This window comes from Astatotilapia calliptera, chromosome 16, assembly GCF_900246225.1.
Source record: "Astatotilapia calliptera chromosome 16, fAstCal1.2, whole genome shotgun sequence".
In the NCBI taxonomy this organism is placed as follows: Eukaryota; Metazoa; Chordata; class Actinopteri; order Cichliformes; family Cichlidae; genus Astatotilapia; species Astatotilapia calliptera.
The window spans coordinates 10,602,483-10,621,393 of record NC_039317.1 but is presented as its reverse complement, the minus strand read 5'-3'; the positions used below and the strand labels follow the sequence as shown (position 1 = coordinate 10,621,393).

General features: G+C 41.8%; 1 protein-coding gene across 1 annotated transcript in view; it reads right to left on the bottom strand.

Moving 5' to 3' along the window:
• Positions 1–15,677: 15,677 nt before the first annotated feature.
• Positions 15,678–18,911, bottom strand: part of plcl1 (phospholipase C like 1) — a 127,602-nt gene continuing 124,368 nt past the window's right edge. Inside the window, exon 12 of the mRNA XM_026146001.1 lies at positions 15,678–16,993. Coding sequence (XP_026001786.1) covers positions 16,787–16,993 — 207 coding nt within the window. The 3' untranslated portion in view covers positions 15,678–16,786. The remainder of the gene's footprint in view (positions 16,994–18,911) is intronic.

Sequence of the window (18,911 nt, the reverse complement as noted above, 5' to 3'; positions counted from 1 at the left end):
CATTCGGGTTCTGTGATTCTCTGCAATTCAATGGCAATATTAACAGTCACTTTGTAACTTTGCATTTGTACCCTCCTAGGACCTGGCGTCCACATATGTGGACATCACATTTGGGTTATTTAGACCAAAATACTAAATTTTGCTCTATAAGGGCCTGATATCCACTTACGAGGACATTATACTGCTACTGTTCTATCAACATTTTAAACGAATATCCTCATATGTGGCTTTTATTTTTCTTAAAAACACAAATAAGGTAAAAAATAATAATAATAATCAGGTAATTCCTTGTATTTACATTCATCGGGCCGCAATCAGCCCAAATATCAAAGAGAAATTAAAAATGCATGCTGTGGAAGAGTTCGGGTCTTAGGAGGTTATAGTATTATAACCAGAATACACTCAAAGGGCAGCCAAGTTAAGCCCGATGTTGCAAAGAGAGGATGATACATTTATAAATTAGACACCAGTTACATGCAAACCTTTGCCAATCTATCTGAGAGTGATTGCAGTCAGTCCGAGTTGGATCTTGATGTTAAAACCCAGCAGTCACTTCAACTACTTGCAAATGGATGCCATCCCAGTTTTACTCTAGTGTGAATGAGCTATTATGTAGCTTGTGATGTCAGGTTAAAAAGTCCAAGATGACAATGTTCAAAATACTGAAACACCACTGGGTAATGTTGTGACTTCAGAGCTATTGTTACTTTGTAGTAGAATTAAATACTTCTCGACATTAATACAAATATTTGTCAGAAATTGCACAATAAGCTTACCTGTTATATTACTTTTTTCTTTAAAATAAGGACAAACCTATTTGCTGGAAGAAAAGCCCTCTCTCTGTCCCAGAGGTTGTTGTCTTGAACCATTAATTGCTGGTGCAGCATGGGACTGTGGGAGCTGTTGCTCATTTCCCTTTGTTGGAATGCCTGGTTCATTAAATTGACTGAGCAGGATGGTTTTGAGGAGAAAAAGATGATAGTTTCTCAGGGTAATAACAGGCCTCAGGATAAGCTATGTTTAAAAGGCTACCGCAATGGCTACCCAGCGCTCCCATGACCCTAGCTGCTGGGGACGGCACTGGCCAGACACAATTAGTGGTCACAGATACCTAGGTGCTTGTGTGTTTGTATGTGTGGGTGGGTGGATGCTTGCATGCTTGGATGGATGGGCGTGTATGAAAATGTGTGTGCACATATACTGTGTGTGTGTGTGTGTGTTTATTTGTAAGCCCATAAAACCCACATTCCAGATTCAGTATCAGTGTCAGTGGGTGTGTTCACCCTGTCTGTCTGTTGATGATGGCTGTGCTTACTGTCAACGTGTCCCTGAAAAACAACTGGCTAGTCTGTGGGTCAGTGGGAATCCATCTGCCACCTAAAGCTAAAACACAAGGAGATGTGTGAACAATTTAATGCATTACATTTTCTTTGCTACGCGCCTTACTTCAAGGAATATACAGTCCAGAGGAAAACAGGGCTCTTTCCTTATGATTGTACACCAGTACCCCAAAGAATATTTGTCCACTGGACTAGTTTTCGGACACTGTCTGGCTGTGTGTGGGTCTTTAAGAGCTTATTCTCTGGTTCATTTCTCTCAGATTAACAAAAGAAGAACATTTCACTTTATCGCAGTGGAACAAAAGCAGATATGGAGCCAAGTGTGCGCAGTGAATGCGGGGTTGATCTAACCAATTTGGCCTCGTGGGAGATGGGAAAACTGTGTTTGTGCATAGATGAGTTAGTCTATTTATTTATTTTTTACAAGTTAACTTAAACTAAAGAATCAGGATTTAAAAAACAGAAACATATGGAAGTTTGTCTCGTAGTTTGTCCACTCTGCTCGCCGAGGGTTATTTAAGAAGTTATACTTACTACATGTTGAGTTCAAGTTAAACATGAACAGAGAAAGCATGAGTTCTTACATTTTTGATTATTGAGTGTCAATGTAATCATAATCATCATTTGTCCTTTTCTTTCACAGGAACAGAGAGGTGGAGGGACAAACATATTTATACGATTATGATTAAGCAGTCAGAAAGCTGCATTGCATTCCTAACTGACACACATTAGGCAGAACCATTGCTGCAGGAATCACAGGCTGTAGTGACGGCCCTTGTTTCAAACCAAATTAAATAGTAACATTTTTAGTGTGTTTAGCTTGTTTTGTTTAAACTGTAGTTTCTTTTGTAAATGCTTACTATGCTTAACAATTTACCCTCCCAGCTGCAAATCATTTTTAGTTTAACTGATAGATGTCCTAAAATATCCACAGACTTCAGGACTTGACTGGATTTGCATTTGTGTGGGTTTTTTTCTTGTTTTTACAAAATGTGATGTTCACTTCAGTTGCTCAGCGAACCGTGTCGAGGCTCACGAAAGCCTCTGGTTAGCTTCACTGTACCTGCTCGAGACCGACAGGCTTTCCGAGACTTCGTACACACAAACAGCCCAGCCCGACCGCTCGCTCCCTCTCACACACACAAACAGTTCTGTATGGCAGTTCTATTGGGGCTCTTCACATTGTCCAGACGGCCCAGTGTCAGGCAGTGAAATGAATGGCTGTTTATATTAGAAGGCTGGTTTAATGAATTAGACCCACAGCTCCTCTGTGTCAGCACCAGGAACACAGAGACCAGACCCTCTCCCTTCCTTACCCCTTATACACGGCAGGGGGCGGGGACACCCTGATTGCATCCTGTGGGACGGGTGACTCAGGGCGCCCGACGGCGCCCCTCTAAGGGCTCCCTGCTTATTTACAAAAGGCATCTGGCAGAAGCTGTGCATGGACCCTTCTCTTGTTCCACATCCCCCTTTTTGTTAAGCTCACCTATCACATCTCCCCCATAGTAGCTGAGATGGGCAGAGGCTTGCATGTTTATATACACGTGTGGGAGGGTGAACCAAGTGGAGAGGATTACTGAGCAGCTCGCACATGTTTGAACAAATATGTATACAACATGAGGTTTGCCACCCAGCCGTACATATATACAGGCCTCCAATGAGACCCACCTCTGTTTCTACTCACTCTGCCGAAAAAAGAGAGAAAGGTGGATGTCACCCCACATCCTCATCAGCCCACTGAGGAGAGGAGTTCCTGACTCTGTGCCTCGGGATAGACAAAGACTAACAGATGGAGAGGAGAGGAAGAAAAGAACACAGGAGAGGAGGCAGGAGGCAAGTGAAAAGGAGAGGAGGAAGAGACTATAAGAAGGGAGCTGGATGGGAAATGGGGAGATGAGGAAAGGGGGAAAAGGGAAATGACCAGAGAATACAAGGGCCAAGGGTGTGAGGGAAGGAAACTAGGAACAAATGTGAAAGGAAAGCAAATCAGGAAAAGAAAAGAAAGGGCTATGAATGAAAAATGGAAAAAGACAACTGAGGAGAGGAGGAAAAAAGTAAAGGAAGCAAAAAAAAGGAACAGCAGAAAATAAAAGAGTTGACAATAAAAGAAAAAATAATAACAAAAGACAACAAAGGGAAACAAGTAAAAGAGGAGTATGAACAAGGACACCCGAGGAGATAAGAAAGCAAGAGGGGGGAAAAAACTTTTAGAAAACAAATGATGGGCAAAGAAAAGAGGAGAAACTCAGAGACAGGAAGGTAGGATGAGAAAGAACAAAAACAGAGAGCAGGATAGATGCAGACAGAGGGAACAAATGAAGGAAAGGAAAAATGCAGTGCAAATTTGTAGAAAAAACACACAAGGATCAAACACAATCACAACATGGAGTCAGAGACACACATTTTATAATCAGCAAAGCTTTTTCTCCCCACACACTCCAGCCTGCACAGTAGTAACATGCTTACTGGTCATACACGTGAGCTCTGAAATGATTCCACCTCTTCTTGGCTTAAAAAAAACAGTAATTATTTTTTTGGGAGGGGGGGTCTCATCTCCTCTCATTTTCTTTTGTGTTCACCCTCGTCTGGTCCCTCTCTCCTTCTCATCCCCGTCTTTAAATTGCCCAGCATCCTGCAGAGCTGAGGAGCCTCTCAAATTGCCTTTGTCCATTTGCTTACGACAAGACCCAGGGACCGTGTGTGTGTGTGTGTGTGTGTAGGTTTGCATGTATGTATGTGTGAAGGGAGTCTGTAGCAGCGGGGTGGTGGGTTGAGATTACTGTAATCATGGGGTGCTACCTGTTCATTAAACACACAGTGGGAACTCTGCTTACAGCGTTTAGGAACCAATTAAAGCAGAACAAGCTATTAACATTAGCAGCATTAGCCAGAGGAGTGTATGCATGTGTGTGAGTGAGAAAGAGGAAGAAAAAAAGAGTCACTACAATTCAGTATGCAAGTGTTTCAATCACTTGTAAAGGACTATGTGACTAACAGTGACTGATGAGCCCGAAAACGTGCAATCAAGAGAGAAAATAAATGAAAAGAGTAGAGGAGGAGGGATGATTCAGGAGGATAATGGGAAGTGGTAAATTCAAACTTTAGCAAGTTGTGAATGGCCGTGATTATAATACAATATCTGTGAAGATGGTGTGTGATTGCTCAGGTAGGGGAGGAGGAACTTGTCCTCCTTGAGAAAGGGAGGGTATAGAGAGGTGCGACATGGACTCTGGTGAGCGTAATTATCCGTATCTCCAAGCTCCTCTCCAGCTGGCACAATGGAGAGTGATTTGATAGAGACGAAATGCCTTGATGGGGCCTCGATCTTCATCTCCTCAGTTCATGAAACTCATTTCTGGGATTCATCCAATTAGAGACAGTTTCTGTTTGTGACTTTGGAACTTGGGCAAAAGCAAAGGATTCATTTGTAATGCTTATCAGGCTGCAGTCAAGAGCATCGGGGATGATATTAAAAGTAAGTATTTGGCTGACAAAGTTGTAACAGTGTTTACTTCTGTTGTGCGCTTTGTTTGGCTTTTAGGTCGTAATGATGCTTATGACTTCTTACAGGGTTATTTTGTATTTGGTATGTCTCTTCCTCATTCAGTTTACTTCCTGTTTTATTTTAGAAGTTAGTTCCTCGTGTGGCTTTCTGTGTTTTTACTTTCTTTCTTTGTTCTTTTTCTGAACTCTTTAGTGTCCCCTGAGTACAGGGGCCTGTACTCAGGAGTGACACTGAGGCTATTTTCACCTTGATAAGTCAAACCAGGGGTTCCCAGCCTGGCTGTACGTGAGCTCACATGATAAGGGAGGGGCTGTCAGCATCTGACCAATCACAAACATGAACAGGTTAATGAGAGCAAGAGAACATAAAACTGTTATGTTTAAATAATATAAAGAGGTAAAAAAAAAAAAAATAGTAGTCTGAAAGCAACAACTGTGTTAGGTACACCTGTTCAACTGCTTGTTGATGCATATATCTCTAAAATTAGAAATATCCTGTCTCAGAGTGACGCTGAAAAACTAGTTCATGCATTTATTACTTCCAGGCTGGACTACTGTAATTCATTATTATCAGGATGTCCAAAAAACTCACTGAAAAGCCTTCAGCTAATCCAAAATGCTGCAGCAAGAGTCCTGACAGGGACTAGAAAGAGAGAGCATATTTCTCCTGTTTTGGCTTCCCTTCATTGGCTTCCTGTTAAATCCAGAATTGAATTCAAAATCCTGCTCCTCACATACAAGGTCTTAAATAATCAGGCCCCATCTTATCTTAATGACCTTGTAGTACCATATCACCCTATTAGAGCGCTCCGCTCTCGCTCTGCAGGCCTACTTGTTGTTCCTAGAGTATTTAAAAGTAGAATGGGAGGGAGAGCCTTCAGTTTTCAGGCCCCTCTTCTGTGGAACCAGCTTCCAGTTTGGATTCGGGAGACAGACACTATCTCTACTTTTAAGATTAGGCTTAAAACTTTCCTTTTTTCTAAAGCATATAGTTAGGGCTGGACCAGGTGACCCTGAATCCTCCCTTTGTTATGCTGCAATAGATGTAGGCTGCCGGGGGATTCCCATGATGCATTGAGTTTTTCCTTTCCAGTCACCTTTCTCACTCACTATGTATTAACAGACCTCTCTGCATTGAATCATATCTGTTATTAACCTCTGTCTCTCTTCCACAGCATGTCTTTATCCTGTCTTCCTTCTCTCACCCCAACCGGTCGCAGCAGATGGCCGCCCCTCCCTGAGCCTGGTTCTGCCGGAGGTTTCTTCCTGTTAAAAGGGAGTTTTTCCTTCCCACTGTCGCCAAAGTGCTTGCTCATAGGGGGTCATATGATTGTTGGGTTTTTCTCTGTATCTATGAAGCGCCTTGAGGCGACTTTTGTTGTGATTTGGCGCTATATAAATAAAATTGAATTGAATTGAATATATAATCAGCCACATGGCAGGAACTTAATGGTCCAAACAGCTCGCTGAACTTCAAACCGATCAGATCAGAACAGTGAATAAACCTTATGTGATTTGAATATGTCACTGTTGTTGGTGCCAAAGGGGTTTGTGTGAGTATTTCCTGGAATTTTCCCACACAGCCACCTCTGAAGTTTACAGAGAAAGTTCAGAAAAAGAGAAAATATTCAGTGAGCAGCAGGTCTCTGGGCAAAAATACCTTACGGATGCTAGAGGGCTGAGAAGAGTGGTTCGACGATAGGAAGAAAACAGTAACTCAAATAACCATTTATTACAACCAAAGTATGCGGACGAGCATCCCTGAACTCAAAACATATCAAATCTTGAAGCAGATGAGCTACATCAGCAGAAGACCACATCGACTCCTGTTAGATAACGAGTTGAACTTGAGGCTACATTAGTGCGGAGAATATCTTTTTGACACATTTTGATCCCTTAGTACCATCTGAGTGTTGTTGCCGTTTGTCCATTTATGAATCTTCTTCCTGCTTCCTGATGCTTTATCAATAAAATTGACTCAGTAGCTCCTAAAAATAAAGTAAGCATTCTCTGTGGATTGACCTCTCCCAATCCTTTTCCTCATTGTTTAGCTTCTCTTTGTATTGTGTTGTGTCACGGGTCATTTGGATGCTTTTTTCATGCATTCATTATTCTGTTTTCCTCCCTATCACCTGCTAGGGTCTGACTTTGTTTTGGTTCTGGTTTTGTATGAAAAACAACACGGCGGTGACAACCCAGAATGCATAGCAATTCCTGAGCTGACATATGTTTATGTACATACAAGTCGGCCAGTTTGACTGGTGCAACTTTGTTTTTTTTAAATGAAAAGGAGCAGTTGGTAGCATTGAGTTTAGTTAGCAAGGAAAATTCAGAGAATACCGTGATCCCCAGATGGCTGCCCCTCCCTGAGCCTGACTTTGCTGAAGATTTCTTCCTGTTAAAAGGGAGTTCTTTCTTCTCACTGTCACCAAGTGCTGCTTAAATGGGGATGTTTGATTGTTGGGGTTTCTCTGTATTATTGCTGGATCTTTACCTTAGAATGATAAAGTGCCTTGAAGTGACTGCTGTTGTGATCTATCACAGTATAAATAAAATACAATTGAACTGAGCTGACAGAAATGTCATTTTTAGTTAGCAAAAATAATAGCCTAAATTATATTATAACCTATTCTGTCAGTGCGCTGCTATTTGCACTTTCATAACTCTGACAGTCCATCCATAGACTCAAAGTGGGTCCAGAAGTCTCGTCGTCCTACATTTCAGTAAAAGCTGCAGTTGTTAAAGATTTATTAGTTCCAAGTCCAACAGGAACAGATCAGTCAGATTCCAGAGCAATGCACACCTGCACTCAAGTATCAATGCAAACAATGACAGTGCCCACTGTAACATTTTTGTACTACTAAACAAATTGCACCCAAGCAGTCACTTAAAATGGCCAGGCCATTGATTATGCATGACATTAAGCCATAAAACATTTTAAAGGTCTACCTAAAAATCATGCATACAGTTGCCACATACCAGGACCAAAGGTTTTACAATTTTTTACATTTTGGCAAGGGGACTGAGTTGGTTTTGGAGCCAGCAATTTGAATAGCTTACCAGTATTTAGGCCAAAGCTATGTGTTGAGTCATGCTACGTCACATGGGCTAAAAATAAATGAATAAATGATAAACCTGACACGGGATAAAGGTTACACAAAAAATAAACAATTAAAAAATACACTACACTAAAAATTGAAACCAGAGCTCGTGTTTAGATCAGGCAGATTGAATTTGATCTGAGGAAAGAAAGAAAAAACACTCAAAACTAATAATTTCAAGTTGTTGTTTTTTCATCTAATTTCTCTCATCTTAACTTTTCCATCAAAGCTTTACTCTGTCATATCTCCTGGGTGCCATATTTAATACCCATCTAACAATGGACCAGATAATGTCTCAAGTATAATTGTTCACCAGGAGAGGTAGAAACATGCAGTGCCATTGTCTGTCTTCCTTTTGTAGTTAGTTAAAAGGTGGATAAATAAGATGCAATTTAGAGACTTTTAAGACATAATTTTTTTCCTCTTGCCTTAATCACTGTGAAATTACCTCTGGGTGAGGGCTGTCATTAAAATAGAAGAGGCACTTGCTTCTTGGATGCTCGAGGCAAGCATGAAGCGCTAATAGCATAGTGCCTCGATGGCACTGACGATTTTAACGGGCTCTGTATTATCCTGCTGTGCCTATAGCCGTGGCTACACCACCCGCTCGCCGAGGATGTCTTATGATGGTCTATTTGTAGATTGTGACAGCTGTTTCCTGTGATAAATACACTGTAAAAGCTGCTTCATGATATATGCAGAGCCATGTAGTTTCATACTAAATGTATTTTTCTGAGAACCTTTACTTTGATGGCCCACTTAAACTAGTTACTGCTCCGTCACACTGTACTGGAGTTCAGTTAGTATTACCCCCTAGTACAATCTAAATCTTAATCTCTCACTTTCCTTATGAAGTCAAAGGCAAGCTGACTCCCATCGTCGACAGTTCCTTGTCAAAAGAGCCCAGCTCTGGCCCTGGGTTTATGTCCCACAGGGTGGCTTCTCGCCCTGGGCTAGAGGACCCCGAAGTGACATGGACAACAACCTCCAGATGTTAGCCTGCATTAGGACCTGACAGCTTGCCATGTCACTGCCTACAGTACCACGCAGTTCCATCACTTCCCATCTGCTGCCCAACACCTCTCGAGGGAGAGAAAGTGGGTGGGGATGGGAAAAGACTGAGACTTTGCTGCCCTTCATTCTAGATTAGGAGACTAAACATCACAACACTGACAGATCGTGCTGGGAGGGAGGCAGGCATCTGATTTGTCCCAGCATCCAGCCAGAGTTATGAAGAACCATCTTCGGCCCAGAAGACCAAGTCCCTGCAACACGTACGGGCTCAGCACCATGGAGCTGAATCAGGCTGAGGCAGGCTGACTCCAAGTTATTTAAGAAACTTCCATTTACATGGGTCAATATGAATCTGACCCCAATATTACATGAGTCACTAGAGTCCTGTTGGATATTTGGAGACCAAGAAGATGGAAGCATGGACATTTCTAATTACTTTTATTTTATGTTTGTTTTTACAATTTTTAAAAATATTTATCACTTTTGACTAATGATAGAACTAATCAGCAGATTAAATAAACAAATGTAATAACTGTTTGTTGTGTCCCTAATATGAACCTTTGATATATAAGTCATAATAAATGGTAAATGGCCTGTATTTATATAGCGCTTTACTAGTCCCTAAGGACCCCAAGGCGCTTTACATATCCAGTCATCCACCCATTCACGCACCCATTCACACACTGGTGATGGCAGCTACATTGTAGCCACAGCCACCCTGGGGCGCACTGACAGAGGCGAGGCTGCCGGACACTGGCGCCACCGGGCCCTCTGACCACCACCAGTAGGCAATGGGTGAAGTGTCTTGCCCAAGGACACAACAACCGAGACTGTCCAAGCCGGGGCTCGAACCGGCAACCTTCCGATTACAAGGTGAACTCCCAACTCTTGAGCCACGATCGCCCGTAATAATAATAAACAGAACATCTGTGTGTGTTTGGATTCTATGCAGTGTTGCACCATGAAATTAGAAAGGCTCAACAACATATATGCACAAAAATCAAAGATGTGAAAAAAAAAAACCCTAAAGTCATAAAGTGGACATTAAAATAAACCATTGAATGGTGGGATAAGTTTTGCCCAATGAGAAAATAGCCTGATGTTTGGCTCCCCCTCCTGGAAACATGGACTAACATCATGCACAGGACATGAACCTCTCAGTATCTCAGGCCTGCTACTGAAAAGCAGTTACTGAGGACTCACCACAGCCATGCTGGCACAGCTACACCTGCTACTGTACTAACATCTGATTTGGAAAACAAACGGTGCATTCATGTGTTCAACATGTATTTTAAAATGGCATCATACGTTGTATAAGTTATACATTTACTGTTTTTCCTGTGTTTCTTTATCTGTGTCTCTATTTGTCCTTAAGTTAATGTCTCCTTTGGTCATTTCCTGTTGTACTTTGTTAGTCACTTTTATGTGTCTCCCCCCCCCCTTCCTCCAAACACACACACACACCAATCACCTGCCACATCCTCACTGATTTTACTAATTCAATAAGACTTTGCTGTCAGTAAGCTCTAGTGTTTTTGCTGCTAACTTGTCTTTAAATCTGTCAGAAACTACACTTCCATCTTACAGCCATGGTGTTTGTCTGTGTGCATACCAGCAAGCAAGTATAATCCAAGGAGAAACCTCTGGAGCCGTCCTGACTTTACAGCATTAGAAAAGACTTGCATGACACCATGCCAAGCCCTATGACAGTTATATGTTAGAGGTGCATATATTGTAAACATACCTGCAGCAGGACGAGATCAAGTATACACGACCAGAAGATTTGGTCAGGAAGAGAAGTCTTTATTTAGCTGGGATACATACTGTTATATTTGATTATTAGTCAGATAGAAAACACAGTAGCTTTTCAAAATAAAAGCAAGGTCCATTTAATTAATTATATATATTTATAGCTTTAAAACACACTTCAATAAATATTTTTCTTCTTTTGGTCTTTATTTCTCCTGTCAGCTTTACAAAAACACACAATGGACTATGAGAACAGTTGAGGGAACTGCACTGGTTTAAAAGGTCAGTGGTGCAGATACAGGCCAATACACACATTGTAGATGCCACAGATATTAGCCTACGAAACCTAAAACACCTTTACACATTTCCAAGTGTTTCACATGTTTGTCCACGTCACTACGGCAGGTATAAACAACTCTCCGATTATTCACATGAACGTTAAGCACTATTTGACCACTGGTAGCATCACACACGCTGAAGAGTACAGGGAGGGTTAGCTCTAAGTTAAGACACATGGATTAACAGGTACATTGCAGTACAATTGTAGCACCCATCTTTTACATGGCTAGTCTACCACTCCCACACCTCAAACTCACACCTAATGGGTGAATGGTGGCTTATTTTAACCTTGCATATTTCCCATTATTGTGTTTCAATCAGACAGACTCAAGTAAGAACACTTTTTGTTGATATTGTTTTGTACTGAATCATTACAGTGGAGGGGAGGGCAGAGTAAGCACGATTCATGGAGCAGCAATTGGCACAATAATGGGAAATATCTGAAACAAACCAGAATTCTGCTTAAATATTGAATCACAGTGAGAGAGAAATCTTTCCGTGGATGTGTTCCCACTTTTGAAGTCATAAAGGGAAATAGCTTCAAGGATCCGGGAGCAGCAGTGGGTTACCAATGGGATGCAATGCACTGAATGTAAAGCATTGTACTGAATGGTGACTGCAGTACCTTTGGCAGAGGTAAACACTGAAGGTTTAATACTGCAAAACATCTGACATTGGCCATCATCACACGAGGTGACGTGAAGACAAAACGTACGAGTGCTGGATTAGCTGAACCCTGCTTTTCTTCCCAGGATAATGCCACTCTTTCTGCGAGCTGAATTCAGTGACTACAGATCTTCATGACTGACCTCACCCTTGCTTGAAACAAACTACAGTGAACGACATGCTCAGCTTTATTAACTTGTGCGCAACAAAAGCACAATTTAGTTTTTTTTAATTAGCCCCTTCTAAATGTACTTCAAGCTTTCACCAGCAGGTGGGAGCATTTTACCAGCGGGTAAACACAACAGTAATAGATGGTTAAAGACTGAAAGGTTGTTTCTTTAAAATCTGCTCAAACCTTTGGTTATTTTTTGAAAAAAAAAAATTTAAATAACAAAGTACTTGTTAAGTACCTTTAACAAAAAAGAAAATGTTTTTGTGAGAAAACCGTGTGCTACTGAGAAGTCCCAAGATGGTTTTGATTGTTGCACAGTGTTGCACTGATCACATTAATCACAATGCACGTAGTGATGTTGGTTTGGTAGCTTCTTGAACAAAAAGGGTTTTGAGAAAGGGAACTTTCTCTGTTGTGTTGATGAAAATATTGCTTGTTTTCTGTCTGCTTGCATCTGTAGAATAATATCACTGATAAAATAAACCTGAGCAGGATGTTCACTGAACTGGTTTAACCTGGAAGCTGACTTTCATACCATACAGATACCAAATGAAAGCAATAGCTGCCTGGAAGGTATAAAAGGACACTCATTGGAAAATTTCTCATATGTTTTGCTATTATAGAAGTAAATGGGTTCGATCAAGCAACAAAAAGAAACAAAGATCTGGTTCATTTGATTCATCCAGCTACACATTTGGGTTCAGGTGCAGATTCCTGACACGCCACAGAGGTCGAATTCCAAAAAAGAGATCAAGCAGCCATTTTTCTTGGCTTACATACTGCCTTTGTTCAATGCATCAGCTCAGTGATCACGAGCTTTATAAATAGAGCATAAAACTCATTACGTCAAAGAGAAGTTTATGATCTTCATAAAAGTTTCTTGATATATTTGGACAAGCAAACATTTGAAGGTGAAACAGTAAAAATAATAATACAGGGCCTATTTTAAAAGAAGTAAAACTTAAAATTATTATTTTCTTTTTGGTTTTTGTCAGTTCCATCATAGAAAACGTAATGTCCATAACATTAGGGGCTCCCATTTTTATCGTTCTGCTGTTCTCTGTGCTCCTGAAGACTTTGCCATCATACTCACAGCTGTGAATGTCTACAAATCTGGTAATTGATTTCATATGTTTTCCAACTTATATGATATGATATTATGATATTATATACACCATTTGATGCAAAGACAAACCAGGATTTTAAGTCTTGCAACTAACGGTGCCACAAAAAGGGTTTACTGTTTGAAAAAGAAGCTCAGAACAAAACTGGCTGAGTTGCTCAGTCATTATATCAGGAATGACCAAAGGCAGCTTCGGAAGAAGAACCTCATGAGAACTATGGAGGTGGAAATAATCGGTTTGGGGTTGCTTCACTACCTTAGGGACTGTCGATTCCAGACACTGATTCAGCTATTAATTATGTGTGAGATCAGAGACTGATTGGAATGTATGCAAGGCCCTTTTGATGAGGTGATGATGTAAAGACTAGAAAATCAACAGGGGGTGGTTAAAAAAGAAGGAATGGAGGGTTATGGAATGAGCTGGCAGACAAGAGTGTTTTGTGCACAGAGTAGCGAAGTACCACCCCATTTATCATTTATCAATACTAACTTCAGATGTCAAAGTTTACATACTTTATGTTGAATAAAAAGCGTTAATTTTCACCGTGGAGTCCTCTAAGACAGAAACATCATCTGTGCACAAACTCATCAGCAAACAGCCTAATAAGTTTTTAAACCCTGTGTTTTTCTCACACCCTGCCTTTAGGCACTGTTTCAAAGCTCATCTAGTGTTTACTTGTCCAAATATATTTTTAAAAAAAATTTCCGTGGGATGCTAATACTTTTTCACATGATGAGTTATTCCAAGGATAAGCTTAACTTAACACAGAAAAGCTAGTACTGTGGTTTGTTTACCTGCAGCTCACAGACCATTAATGCAGAGAGATCCTCCCTGCAGTCCTGGAGAGCTCTAGGCAGTCAACACCTCCTATGACCCGATGAAAGCATTCACAAACTTGCCTCTTGGGGGCAGTAATCCTCCACAGAGGACCCGAAACACCAGCGACCGAAATCCAGCATCATCGGGTGAGGAATTAGGGCACCGTTGTATGGTGACAAACATAAGCGCTCCAGCACAAACTCACATCTTGAAGCCTCCAGTGAGTCAGAGTGTTATTAATAGACCCAAACAGCAGGCGCTGTCACCACGTCTACTGCTCCCGGCCAATTACGAAGCTCTGCAGGTGTGCCCACCGACCCACACATGCAGCCAATATCAGACACTTCTTCTATTCTGCAACCTTTGCTCTCTCGCCATTATTTGTTTTCTACTTTGTGAAGCCCTTTCACAGACACGCACACACTCACACACACCCAAAGAAAAACATGGAAATGTTATTAGGTCAGCTTCCTCCTGTGGCTATGACTCAGTACACCAGCTCTGTCACTGCCCACCTGGAGTCTCGGGAAGAGCAGCAGGAACAAGAGGATGGAGAGAAGTAGGGGGTAAGAAGGAGGTTATTACAAAACACGGCAGACTCATTCAGAAGATACAGTAGCTTTGCACATACACGTCTGCACAGGACTAAGTCAGTTAGTAAACCCTGTGCTTCTCATTATATCTTGTCTACTCTAAAAATGCCACTGGCTGTTAAGCTCCAATATTTAGCCGTGGCCCACGTACCTGCTCTCCTGAAACGGCAAAAGAAACATTCAAAATGTCTTTTAGTCTTAAGTTAGGTTAAGATGCCTCCTCCTTCAAACACGGAGGTGGAACTTAAGTTGGTCGGCACTGGATTACAATCACAAGTCAATCCAGCAGAACTAAGATGCGATTTTTATTGTATCTCAAACAAAATTAAGAAAACAGTGTTGTTTGCAAAGGTACCTATTTTCTGTCATTATGGTCCCAGCGGTGGCTGCTCTTATTAAACGTGGCCAAATATTCAAATGAGTGAGTAAGCGTCTGCTTCTAACTGCTCTGTTTCACACAGTTTTTCTACTCTTGGCTCCGTATGACAGGCTATCAGACAGGACAGGATTTACCTAATATGGTCATTTGAGGCACACAGCTCTTTGAGCAGAGAAGCCCCAAATCTGCAAAGGGCAGCTGGTCAGAAGAAGTAAAACAACTTTATAAGACAAATAAGGAATATTTTTATTTACCATAAATCACGAAAGCCACTCTACTAGAGTTCTGGAGTGGAACAGGCCCACTTTAAGACATGTCACCCTTAAAAAGCTTGAGCTGAGAGTTTCTGGAGTCATGCTAGATTGGCCCCAATCAGCAGAGTTTAAGAACAGGTTTCCCGTGTTAAAAAGAAGCACACGTTAATGCTCAGACACAGAAGAACACCATCACTGACACAACCATGAACAGCCCCTGCCACACATCATATCACATGTGTTTTAGTTGATTTCTTTTATAACTGAGTTGCACAGTTCATTCTATTGTTGAGTTATACAGTCTTTGTGTATTACTTTAGTTGAAATTATTGCTACACCAGTGTAGTCAACTTCATCCAAACTGCAGGAAGCCGCTCTTCCTCCACAGACTCTGAGCTTTCATTACACCGCATGTCAGCATAGTGAGGTGGTAACAAGATCCACACAGCAGACATGCAGTACTACATACACATCCTCTCCAATTACCACACTAACAAACAACAAATGCCAACAGCCCCACAGGCCATTGCGTGGAGATAATAAGAACCTGCGTGTGTGTGTGTGTGTGTGTGTGTGTGTGTGTGTGTGTGTGTGTGTGTGTGTGTGTGTGTGTGTGTGTGTGTGTGCGTGCAAGCTTCTGGTGCTTTCTTTGCACAAACACACAAACCAGAAGGAGAAATGTGTGAGTGTACTCGGAGATACAAGGGCATCTAGTAAGTGCATTAATCCTCAAACAGGGCAGATAAGGCCTACAGAGGTTAAGAGATTGCAGTCTGGAAAGAAGCGATACATTACACAAACGGCTGGATTGATTTGACCTGCAACCTTTCCAAACTCTCAAACCTCATTAATAAGCCTTCATATTTGAGATACGATCCTTTTTCTCCATCTGAAGCTCATTTTGTTTGAATGCTGTGAAGAAATTAGGCAGACACTGCTATGCTTTAAGGAGAACGAGTCAGAAAAAGGATACTTCCACTATTCAGGTGAAAGGACAGAGGTTAGTGATCATAACACTAACTGTCAGTCATGTTAGTATATACTCTACTTGATCGGTGGTCATCCTAACTGGATTAAACCTCAGTTTTCCTTTTAAATATTAAGCAACTGCAAACGTTTCTGCAGCTACGTCTAAAATACTAAAATTCTAGGCTAACGTAATCAGCAACTCTCCACCTGTGAGGTTTTCTCAATCTGTTATTGCACCTTTCCACCATTTCCAACACACACAGGCAATTTTGCTGCCTTCCCAAGGGACAGGCCAAACTAACAGCTCTACATTCGCTCCTTTCCAAAACTTCACCTCTGAAACGAAACACCAGTAATATGACGGTCATCATCTGGGGCTCCAGTGTCACAAACTACTAAGTTGTCTCTGATTTCCTCATTAATGAGGAAGAAACTATTGACTTTTAAATGCTGATTTAAGCTCTCAGAAAATTAAGTTCCTGTGTTTAACGTCTTTCTTCCACCGGCAGACATTCATGAGGAGCCTCTCTGCAGGCTGGACTCACCGTAAGGCTTTAGTCTACACATTTACTGCACTGTATACAGGAATACACTCTAGCATAGAGAAATCTATGTCTAATCTGTTGCTTTACACACCCAGGTCCAGGTTTTTCTTTTCTTTTTCTGTCTGCTATCCTCTGTAATTACTCTTTTCAATCCCTTTTCATCTTTGGCAGTGTGTTGGACCCGGGGGGTGGGGGGGGGGGTGGGCAGGTGGGTCTCAGATGCGTCCGTTGCCGTGTGTGCTGCTTCGGCGGCCGGACAGGGGGTGGGAGGAGTAGTGCAGCTCAACTGTGGAGAAATTGGAGGATGAGGAATTGGAGGAAGAAGAGGAGGAGGTGAGTCCACAGGCTTCACAGGCCAGAGCCAGCTGCCTCAGGGCATCCAGAGAATCCATCTTAGCCCCACGTAACAGATCGCTCTGTCCCTGCAGCACAAAGGAAGACGCGTGAGTCTGACTCATACCTGCAAAGTCATGAACTTCAATGAAAGCAAAAGGTAACATTTAAATAGTTTTATAGTCTTTTGTTATTAGGGACGGGTGTATGCAGGAGGTGTTGGGGGGAATTCTCCTCGTATGTAAAAAGCTGAAATTCTGCTCATTTCAGGCTCCATATGTTTATTCTTGTTCTCCCCTGTAGCAGCTCTGCACGATCCCAGCTCCAAACAAGATTAGGGCTGCCACGATTAGTCAACTAGTCACGATTACGTCGACTATCAAAATCGTCGACGACGTCGTTTGAAGCTTTGTTAGAGCACAAAAGACGCAAGAATAAGTAGCAGGATTTAAGAGTGTAATAAGGGACTGAAACAGAAGATGGCAGCACTGCATGTACAAGGATGCCAGCTGCCGTTAAACCCCGAAGAAGAAGAAGCAGCTCTGTCCCAGAATTCATAGCGCAGCCCAGCTCAGTTTCCAACAATGGCGGCAGCTAGTTAGTTTTAATATTACTCTTATTATTCTTTCTGGGTCACAAAATAAACGTTTAACATATTTTCAGAGGAGAATGTAGCTGTGTAAACCTCAAATATCTGCTCAGTTTATCAAGACACCACATATTTTCAAAAGCGCTCCGACGTTTTCGGAGACGTCTGTTACCCACTAGCTCGATAGCGAGCCGGGGGCAAGGCTCATTAGAGCCGTGAGAACACCGGACTCCTGGCAAATCGTTTTCAAACCCACCGCTGTCTTTCGCTACTCAGGTTAAACATACATAAGTCACTTAGATAACTTAAAAATGTTATTGTATTGTTTTTACACAGCTGAATAAACGTCAAGCAGACAACTGATTATCAGAAGTGTGAGATCCTCGAGAATATACTGCGGTGTCCCGTTATATTTTAGATAGCAAGGAGCAGACGGCTGAGTTTATTAAACTCCAACGAAACAATCTGCAAATTTCATTAAAATTTAAGAAACTATCATCTTGTCTTTATTTTTAGTTAGCACAGACCTTAAACACTTCTAGCTGTAAGCTAATGATAGTTATATAAGAGCAGACACATGCTGGTGCAATAAGCTGTACGTTTTACATCCAATGGATGCATGATCTGATTAGTCGACTAATCGCAAAAATAATCGGTGACTAGTCGACTATCAAAATAATCGTTTGTGGCAGCCCTAAACAAGATGAATCCTTATTTATCTCGTTCTTGGCGTTGGTTCGGCTCTGTCTAAAACAAGCTGCCTTATGGCTCAGCAAGAGTGAAAATAGGACAGAAGCCTCCTTGCAACAAGGAAAATGTGGAGTTTGCCCAATGATTGCATTACTTTTTTTAATTCAATGATTGATTGCTCATAGTCATGCTAAGACATGCCCTCAACCGCATGCTCAACCTCTTGGACTGCTTCAGATTGCAAGGCGATTGCACACAGGTCTCAAAGTGGGAGCCAACCTGTCTACAGTTACAGTCCGACTCAAACTGACTGCAGCCAATTCTTAAACGCAGAGAGATTGTCGACACATTTGTAATCGAGGACTCGACTCAGTTTGTTCTATTCTGGTTCTATTGCTTTATGAAAAGTGTCATGAAACTGATGTCCTGCAGCAACTACATCAGGGGTGGGCAACTCCAGGCCTCGAGGGCCAGTGTCCTGCAGGTTTTAGATCTCACCCTGGGTCAAAACACCTCAATCAAATGATTAGTTCATTACCAGGCCTCTGGAGAACTTAAAGGCATGCTGAGGAGGTCATTTAGCCATTTGAATCAGCTGTGTTGGATCAAGGACACATCTGAAACCTGCAGGACACGGGCCCTCGAGGCCTGGAGTTCCCCACCCCTGAATTACATCATTAATTGTGGAGGAATTGGTGTTTCGAATCTATGAGGTTGTGGCTCAACTT